Source organism: Poecilia reticulata, linkage group LG16 (assembly GCF_000633615.1).
Source record: "Poecilia reticulata strain Guanapo linkage group LG16, Guppy_female_1.0+MT, whole genome shotgun sequence".
In the NCBI taxonomy this organism is placed as follows: domain Eukaryota; kingdom Metazoa; phylum Chordata; class Actinopteri; order Cyprinodontiformes; family Poeciliidae; genus Poecilia; species Poecilia reticulata.
The window spans coordinates 26,183,638-26,193,973 of record NC_024346.1 but is presented as its reverse complement, the minus strand read 5'-3'; the positions used below and the strand labels follow the sequence as shown (position 1 = coordinate 26,193,973).

General features: G+C 42.9%; 1 protein-coding gene across 2 annotated transcripts in view; it reads right to left on the bottom strand.

Moving 5' to 3' along the window:
• sall3a (spalt-like transcription factor 3a) overlaps positions 1 to 7,016 on the bottom strand; it is a 15,276-nt gene extending 8,260 nt beyond the window's left edge. For both annotated transcript variants that reach the window (XM_008431986.2, XM_008431984.2), the window contains exon 1: positions 5,994 to 7,016. In XM_008431986.2, coding sequence (XP_008430208.1) covers positions 5,994 to 6,075 — 82 coding nt within the window. In that variant the 5' untranslated portion in view covers positions 6,076 to 7,016. The remainder of the gene's footprint in view (positions 1 to 5,993) is intronic.
• Between the last annotated feature and the right edge of the window lie 3,320 nt (positions 7,017 to 10,336).

Below are 10,336 nucleotides of genomic sequence, written 5' to 3'. Positions count from 1 at the left end.
GTCTCGAAATAAAAACACAAACCGAGAAGAGGGAAAAAAATAATAGTAATAAGAGAAAGGAGCCAGCGCTGGGAAATGCAGTCGACACGTGACAGCGGGTTAAAAAGCTCCTTAACCCAGCAGCGGACAGCACAACTCATTTCCATAATTGAGGGTTGAAAGGTCAACACAAATGAGCAGGCATTGTGTTGAGCTGATTAGTTATTAGAATGGTATTACTGTCAATCTCTTTTATTCATTCATACAATCACAAGTGGGGGCCTTTGTGTGCCTCTGACCTCACACACTCACACACACTGGCACGTTTTCCAAAGACAAAGAGTGTACTCAGACCCTGTGCATATGTGTGGAGATCAGCAAAATAAAAAAATATATGTATACACTGAGAATTTTTATTTATTTATTTTTTTTGCACAGATTTGACAATCTAAAACTGACTCAGGTTAAGTTGATAAAAAAAAGGACAAAAAAAGACGTGTATTTACAACGCTAGAAGAAGAATGTATAATTATAAAGATTTTAAAAAAAGAAGCTCAGCTAAATTAAATGCTAAAACTCAATATTACGCGTGTTTGTGTTCGCCGTTTAAAATTTCAGAGAAACAGGACAAAATAATAATGATAAATAAAGGATCAGGAGGCAGAGACGTGGAGCTGAGTGTGTGAGTTCAAACGCTGCAACAATTAGTCAGTGTTAATTACAGCGATGCCATCCGCCGCCATAAACCACCTGAACGCTTCTGAACCTCGAGTGAAAACATCACAACGTGTTGGAGGCTCATGAAAAAAAAAACAAAAAAAAAAAAACGCTTCATCGTGCAGCTGTCAGAATTGTTGCATCTTTGCAGCACGAAGGTGTGTGTCTGCAGACACGTGTGCACGTGTTTGTGTGTGTGGAAGAGTGTATTGATTTTCTAAGGACTATAGGATGAGAAAGAGTGTGGGGGGGGGGAGGAGGAAAAAAAATCCAATCTGTTTTTCCATTCCTTTAAAAGTCTTCATTTACGCAGATGTAAATATTTAGCTGAACGCAGTCGATGGAGGGATTGTTGGGACTGAATCTGTGTCCACTTTTGTTTGTTTATTTTATTTATTTAATTTATTTATTTATTTACTAGAATCACTAATTTGACATAAGACCTCAGAGACGTTTTTATGCTAATTCTGTAAAGGACATACAGGAAGGAGATTGACAAAAAGAAAATGGAAAAAGAAAAAAAGCAAACAAGCGCCGACTACGCTCCCGTTCCTTCGTTTTCCAGATTCAATTAATAAGACACAGAAATGACGAGCGACGCTTTTCACAGCCAAAGTGTGTCTTTTTTTAGAAAGGAAAAAAAAATCAGGTATTGTCATTAATTCACCAGCTTGTTTTCTACATAAACCGTCGATGATCAGCATCTGTGCTCTAATTATTCCCACATCATCCATTTCTTTCAAGAATCCGAGGACAACCTCACACTCAGAGAGAGAGAGAGAGAGAGATGATTCACTGTGAGTTCGCTCTCCAGCTGGGAGAAAAAAAAAGAAAAAAGATGGCCTTAATGCTTCCAACAATGTTGGAATTCTGTGATTACATTTTTTCCGGTAAATGTTCTTTTTAAAATAAAAAAAAATAATTCTGCTCCCAGAACTGTAATCATCCAGATAATCATTTTTAAAAATAAATGTATGCTATAGATTCCATTCAGGACTGAAAAGATGGAAAGTGCTCTGCTTCGAGATGTCCACAATTCGGCTTAAAAATTAATTATGTGAATCTCTAGTTGAAGTTTTGGTCAGCGTCAAAGCTTATGTATTATTTTCCTGACATTTGTTTTCTTTAGTGTGTGTGTGTGTGCGTGCACACATGCGTGTGTGTGTGTGTGTGTGCTTTGGCTATTGAACAATTCCTGGAGACTGATGTCTGCGAGGCAACACCCCGGTGAATCCCCCAGACCTGCCGGAGGCTCGGCCTGCTCCGAGGCCGGACGTGCGCATATCATCGAGTGGTACAGTCATATCTGCAAAAACAACACATACACACACTCACACACACACAGAGGCCTTTTGTCATCCCCCTGCAGATGTGGCGCAGCCAAAACATTAACGATTTGTTTGTGCAAGCGTTCGCAGTACAGTATTCAGTGACGGCGCTCCGTCCGGATGGCCGCGCCACTCGGCACGATGGTTCTCCTGTGCCTGGGGGGAGCAGGAGGTCCGACACGCGAGCACACGGACGTTTCATCAATTTATGTTCTTTCTAAACTCAATATTCGCAGCAGGCTTCAACTGCTGAGCAAAATCAGTTTGGAGTTTGCTCTCCTTTGCATTAAAAATCTGCATCTTTTATAGTGGTTAGGGTTAGGGTCTGTGAAGCACAAGAGGAAGGAGGGTTAAGGCAGGAGGGTGGCGATGGGGATGGGGGGTAGAGTAAATTTGACCTGACACTGCAGGGCAACCAGACCCACCACACTGTTTGCCATGCAGGACAGGGAGGTGGGGGGGGGGGGGGGGGGAGGGTAATTGTCCCGGGCGGGCGGGGGGCCCACGGCCCCGCCCCCGTTTGGCGGGGGGGGGGGGGGGGGGGGGGGGGGGGGGGGGAGAAAGTGCAACATCTTCAGCAGGTGATCAGTAAGCCTCCCAAACACGCTCCAGTCAAGTCAAACAGCGCCTTCCGTCTTCCTGCCTCGGCCCTTCCTCTCGATCCGGATCGTGCTTGCTCGTGCGCCATTTTCAAGCTCCGAGTAGTAATTAAGACACAGCCATCTTTTTTTTTTTTGTTTGTTTTGTTTGAGTGCCTTCTCAAAAAGACATCCTTGGCACATCCACGTGGGTGGTCCGCAGGCCTGCACCCAGTGGTGAGAAGGGATTAAAACAAAAGGCAAACAAAAGCCCCACTGCAGGGGAAGTGGGCAACAACTATGTTGTCACTGTCAGCAGGGGTTTTAGCACTTGCTCCATAATTTCTCTCTCTCTTTTTTTTTTATTCTTCAACAAAGCACAAAAGAAGAAGGTTCTGACTGAATCATTTATCTCTCTCTGAGGATGTCAGCCTTGAATTAATACAAACATGGGTTTCAGGAATGTTGCGGCTAATAAATAAATAAATAAATGAATAAATAAATAAAAGGTAAAAGAGCAACCGAGTTATGCTTGCTCATCCATGCCCTGCATTTTCCCTGAACTCTCTCCCCACTGCACACAGGTTGAACGCAAAAGGAGTGACGGTGTGCTGCTGCTGCTTCCGCTTCCCACTCAGACACGAGTGAGCTGTGCTGCCAAGGTCAGCAGCACGCATGTTCTAATTGTACAAAGAGCTTGACATCTAGCGGCAGGATCTGCCCGGCCAGGGGACTACACAAAGGTTAAGTCAGCAAGCTTTGTAAAAGCACTCCTAAGCTGACAACCCCTCCCTCCTTCCTCTCCCCATGCTAACACACATACACTACCCCCACCCCATGGCCCCCACTGCCCCCCAATCATCGCGCCCCCAGGCGAGGAGGTAGAAGGGTGGGAAGTCCGGAAGGCCTTAGAGATGGCAGCAGACATAATCTCTGGCACTTTATTTCAGTTTTTCATGTTTTTTTTTTTTTTTCTGCTGCAGTGATGCAAGACAATTACCATGTTTGAGCTGAAGAAGGGGGGAAGCTTTGTCCAAAACACATCAGATAAATTGGAAGGTTTAGGAAGAAAATACGTTTTTATTTAACTTTTGCTTTTCTTGTATTTAACAAAATGAACGCCTTACTTTTTTTGTTTGTTTGGGTTTCTTTTTATCATTTACCCTTCCACGAATATGAATTTCAACTTCGAATTGGAACTTTTGAGCCACTTTGGGGAGCAGGTTTCGAAAGGCCAGCGGTCGATACGGATCGCCGTGGCGACGGGTGGTAAGAAGAAGGAAGAGCGGAGAAAACCGGTCACGACGACGGCGTGGCGTTGAGAGCCGGATGCGACGTGGCGTTATTAGGTTTGGTGAAGTGACTGTGTGGGGGTTCAGCATGCCGTGCCAAAAAAAGGTCGGGATTGTTTCCATCCCCCCCTCACCTCAACACACACACGCGCACACACACACGCATGAGGACAAACCAGCCAGTGTGGTGCAACAATGAGAAGAGGACATTCCACAGCCACTTCCAGGCTCAGGCGGCACAATGCCATTGTCAGGATACAGTAAAAAAAAAAAAATAAGTCGCAAGTTGAGTTGAGAAAAATCCAGTAAAGTCTACATTTACGTCATCTACTCCCATTTCTAGATCCATCTCTTTGCAGATTTTCAACAGAAACAAGAAGTCCCTCCACCCCCCTCTTTTATTTTTCCACATTATAAATCCAACAGGAGAGAAACCTGATGGATGTTCTGTATCTCTGCCCAAAATTCAAGGGGGTGACAGGAGGGGAACAGGGAGGAGGGGTAAAACGGGGCGATCTGAGCCCCCAAACACTGACGGTGTTTGTGTTTTTTGTGACTGAGCAGCCCATAAATTACCCCCCAAAAAACACAACAAAAAAACAATGAGCAAATTGGACAAAAGGGCCAGGAGTCATTAATGTGAACCCCCTCTGTCTCCATACACACACACACACACACACCCCTACACACACACACCTCCCTACACAGCCACAATTCAACATGCAAAGACAGCCGCTCCCCCGAGATTACATCACGCATTTCTTTCCTAAAGAAGCCCAGAGAGATGTGTGTGTGAGTGTTTGTGTGCATACGAGCGCACAAGTGTGTGTTTTTGTCAGTGGAAACGCAGGCATCACCAGATTTTTCTTTTTTTTAAATTCTACCTTCAAAGCCGTAACTTTGTGACAGATTTGCATTTCGACAGTGTAATACGAAGGCCTGAAAACGTGAAAACATTGCATCAAATTTCAACATTTTCTCAAATAGTTGCTGCACTTACCAATATCAAATTTTTTTTTAATTGTTAATTTTGTTCTTTTTAATTTTTTTCCCCCCTACTTGTTTGCATAATTCCTACAGCTGCCTCCAGACTTGACTTTAACTCTAATATAGTGATGTTTTAGAGGCGCAGGCTAAAGGATAAATAATCCCTTCTCTCCATATGGCGAGGACAAGCTCTGTCAAGCGATGTTGTCGAGATTGTGAGCAAGAAAGAAAAAAAAGGAGGTGGGGGGGACAAATCAAGTGTGGTAAATTTATGTGGAGGGGCTGTGAGGGGTGTTTTGGGGTTTGGGGGTTGGGGGGTAAACAAAAAAACATTTCCATGACAAAAAACAAAAAAAAAAAAAAGAAAACAAGGCTTCAACCTGAAACAGACTCCCGCATTTTGACCCGTTCTTACAAAGCATTTAAGACAAAAGACAAAAAAGAGAAAAATACAAAAACAAGCAAAAAAAAAACAAAACAAAAAAACTTAAAATGACATTTAACACAAATTAAATTTGAGGCCTCACATGAAGAGTAATTCCACATTCTCAAAGACAGACAGGAAGAAATAAGATTGTCAACTATCCCACGGTGTGTGTTTGAAGAGTCGTAGACATAACGACATAATCAAGCGGAAAACGACGTAGATGTACAGCTCGGATGTTTACATTTGCAGAATTCATTTTTTTTAAAAAGAGGGCCTTTTTTTTCTTTTTAAGAAGGAAGGCCTCCTGCAAAGAAAAGCCAAGCCCGCAAATATGTGAAGCGCCACTGCGTCCAGGTCGCTTTAATGTACGCGTCCGTTCCATTAATCCTAAAGGTCATCTGTCAGCCAACAGCCGATCATGATACAATCTGTGCGACAATCAAAAAGCAAAAACTTTCCCGCAGAATAAAACGAGGAACTCCTGCGTCGACAAGTGGATTATTGAACTTAAAGAAATGTTGTTGTTTTTTTTGCATTAATTTCATAAATAACCTACACCCGAACCTTAAGAATAACGCACACTAATTCATAACTAATAATAGCAATAATATCAAGTGTTTTACTCTGAGAGAAAAGTTGAAGAAAGATCGCGTCTGAGGTCGGAAGCTGACCGGATCCCACTCACCGTGCTCGGAGATCACCCCGGTCAGTGCGGGATCCTCGTCCGACTTGAGGTGCTGCGGCTTGGCTTGCTTGCGTCGGGACATGCTGCTGCTGCTGCTGCTGCTGCTTCGGCTGCAGGCGTGAGTGCTGGCGGTGCTGCTTGCGCTGATGTGTCCGCGCTGTGCAGATGCATCAGCGAAGATCGACTTAAAAAATTATATTTTTAAAAAAAATGATATATGAAAAAATAAAAGTAAAAAAAAAATAAAAATAAATATATAAAAAAAAATAAAAGTTCACAAACAGTCTGCGGCGCTTTGGAAAGTGTGTGTTGTGCTGTTTGTGTGTGAGAGGAAGAGGGGGGTTGCAATCTGGGGAAATTAGCCAGTGTTGCCGCTCCTGTCGCCTCTGTCGCTGTGCGTCGGATTGCGCATGTCGGGATAATAATTATGATAGTGAATAATGCCTCGCGATTAATGGCACCGTGTGAAGGTGGGGAGGATTGGCTGGGGTCCAGCGGACGCGCATTGGATATGGTAATGAGGGACGGACTGAGCAATTAGAGTTTTTTCTCCTCTTTTTTCCTCCTTCTCCCCCCCTTCCTCCTCCTCCTCCTCCGTCCGTCGGTCCGTTCCCCCCACACCCCCTCTCACACCTCAACAACACAACACACCAAAATCTCTCCTGTTCTGCCCCGTTCACAGGGAGCTCTCCACAGAGGAGCGCAGGGCTCAAACTCCGCTGTTTCTGGTGCGCATCGCTCAGCCTCGATGGAGCTGGAAAAAAAAAGAAGAAAAAAACTTCTCAAAGTCTCTTCTGGAACAGTCTGTCTTCCAATCTTGGCTCACTTCTTGCTCTCTCTCTTTCTCTCTCTCTCTTTTTGTTTGCTCGCACCTCCTCCTGCCCCCCCTCAAAGGAAGCGACTTGACGTGTGGTCTCTCTCTTTAAACTTTTCTCTTGGAGCGCATCTTTGGATGCTTTGGGATTTTTTTTTTTTTTTGTGGAAGTTGCAGTTCAAACCATCACCGCTTTTTTTTTTTTTTTTTTTTTTCTCGTTGCTTCTTTTTTGTTTTGGCGCAGATCGGTTCTTCCAAAAAATATATATATAAAAAAAATAAATAAAAGAAACCAAAAACAGTAAAGCAACAAGAAAAAGAAAAACTTTGACGCGCGTCTTCTGAGAGAACGGCACGGTCTTTCTTTCTTTTTTTTTAAAAAAAAATGTCTTTCTCTCTTTTTGTCTTGGCTCAGCAACACCACACGCTGATGCGGGAGCCTGAACTTAACTGTCCCCCGACAGAAAAAGAAGTCTCTTCACTCTTGTCGATCTCTGTGAAGTTGCTGCTTCGCTCCTCCTGCAGCCGCCGTGCTTCAGCTCCCGGTTGCGCCCCTTGCAGTCGGTGCGCTCTGCGAAAGCGACCAAAAATAAAAAATAAAAAATTAATAATAATAATAATAAAAAATTAAAGGATAAAACAAAAACGAAAGAACACCCGCTTGTTTCGCAGACAAAAAAAAAAGAAAACAAAAGAAAAAAGAAACTTCGGTCACCGCGTCGATTTCCCCCCTCTCTCTCTCTCTCTCTATCTCACTCTCTCTCTTTCTCTCTCTTCGGGAAGCGAAGCCAACTTTGAAATTATCTTCTGGCTGCCCGCTCGCAGCGTCGCTGCCTCTCGTTGCTGGGCATGGCTCTCTGTGTGTGCGGAGGGGGGACTGCGCGCTCTCTCTGTGTGTGTGCGAGTGTCAACCCCCAAGCAAGGGTTCAGCCCATTGCTCTCAGCCACCACTAGGATGTACCACCACGTTGCTGTTCAGTGGCTCGTCCCCTCAGTCCTCCACCGGCGCGAACCACCCAGAGTCGACCTCCCATCAAATCATCATACGGCGGGCGACGCGAGATGAATCGATGCCGGGGCGCCGGATTCAGACGGATTTTCGTGGAAAGTTCTGCGCGTTCTCTGAAGTTTTATGACGCGTTTACGCAGCCGCGGGAGACACAGCTGGTCTTGTTTGAGGTTTGAAATAAAATAGAAGAATTTTATATATTTATGTATATATATATAGATATATGTATCAAATAAAATCTGGTGAATCGACCTGCGTGTGACCTTCAATTGTGTAAAGTCAAACATTAAAAGACATAAAAACCGACATTAAGAAATATATTTCTTTTTTTTCTTTTTTTTAACTTTCAGTTACATCCAAATGTCTGGACGTTCTAATAAAAAGCAAATGAACAAGATATGATTTGGAACTATTAAAATAGCTTTACCTTTACTGCTCTATTTTGAATTTTGAAAACAGTATTTCACGTTATTGCAACAAATCAAAAGACAGAAAACATAAAGTTGTCTCCACTGATGCAAAATATTCCTCTCCCTCAGAGCCGACTAATTCCGTCACAAATTTGAAACAATCCCTTCAAACAATAGACGTCAATGGAGGTTTATTTTGTGGTAAACTTATGAGTAAACTTATATCGAGCAGGAATAGGAAATGCAGCGTTCTCGTTGACTCAAGCAATGTGAAAATGCAGCTTAAAGTTCAAAAGATGTCTCCTGATGTATAAATGTGGCAGAAAAGCTGTTACGGTTGATCAGATGTAACCAAGGGATGTAACATTCTTCCCATGGTTGATAACCCAAAGCACATTGCAGGATTCTGCTCCTTTATCTGGTTTCTGACCTCAAAATTTAAGCTAAATTTGGAACAATCACATGACCTGCAAACATCTGGTATTATTATTATTTTCTATGTCTGGTCAGCCAATTGTATTTAACTCAAAGAAAGACTGGAAGCATGTGGCTGAAAACTGAACAGTGAAAAAGATCACAAGATTCATTTGTCTTATTATTATCAAGACAAATATGTCTCCTGGTCATATCTGGGTCCGTCTTTTACTCTCAAACTCCAAGGGTTCCACATTCAGGCCCAAACACTGGACTTCCTGAATGTCTTTAATATGGCTATTTTAGGTGGTGGTCAGTTCCTTCATTTAGCACAGAAATATGCATTGAAGATGTAACTTTTTACCTTAGTCTAAACAAATACTTTGAAGGTCAGACTATGAAGCTAAAGAATAGACAACGATAAACTTGGGTATACAACAAGATGCCTACAGGTCTGCGTTGATCAAATAACTAAATCCCTTGTCTTCTTCAATCAAAATGCATCTCTTCATCATGTTTTTGTCCAAATTTTAGCTTCAGAACCTGAAAAAAATTCCTTTTTAAATTTAGAGCAATTGCTCCAAACAATGGACGTCTACTTTAAGACGCAAAAAGATGTCTAACTGTCAAAGAAGTTGTTGATGCGACTGACCTAATGGCCTAACCAGCAGTGGACAAGTCCTTGTCTTTATTTAGCTATAATCAGGCTATAAAAGCTAAGAGGACATCATTATCCCCCAAAGACGTGTATGTCATGAACATGTTAACGTCTGACTTTCACCTTCAAAAGGTGAAGATTTTAAAAGAAACATGAAACATTTTCTCCTAGAACTCCCATCACAATATTTCTTCGGAGTAATTTTTGATAAACTCGCTGATCAGCAGAGCTCCTGTTCAAACTAAGTCCACACACTGACATTGAAACTTATACTATGAGCATAGAATAGACAACACTGCCTTACGTCTAAACACTAAAGCAATGAAAAATGAAATCCGGACATCTTTTCACCTTTTCAGACAGAAGGCAATGTCTTTTTAAATTTTAAATTTTTTTTTTTACATCTTTTCAACCTAAGGCTTCCCTCCATCCCCTCCGTCCCTCTCGCCTGTTTGACGTCTACTCCCCCGTGTTCGCCTCATATGAGACAAATCTGTTGACAACAAGGTCGGCCTGCAGACCAAACTTTACTCCTACTTCCCCCCCTCCGCCCCACATCATCCCCTCGGAAGGATATGTCCATGCGGGTGTTATTATCTGGTATTAATAGATGCAGCCCCGGGAAGACAAAATCAGCTATTGATAATTGCAAGGAGTCCACGGCAGCCATACTGTATCGATCGGCATGTCCTCCACTCCCCCTGGTACCGGGAGATAAGAAGACACACTCTTTAGAGCAATATAATTTCTTTTGACCTATCTGCTTGCTACAGACTTATGATGAATAGCCGCAGTGGCCGGAGTCTTTTATCACCAAAGTTACCCCCCTTGATATAATATTGATTCTTTATAACTAGCTCACCGCACAAAAATCAAACTGTCCACTTGGCCATCATCATCATCAATATCATCACAAAGGCAGCAGAATGAAGATCCCCCCCTTTACCCCCCTTCCCCGCCCCGTGCCTCAGAGAGGGAGAGCCCTTACAATCCCCTCCGTGTAGGCTTAATCTTTTATTTTGCTGATGATGAAAAGGA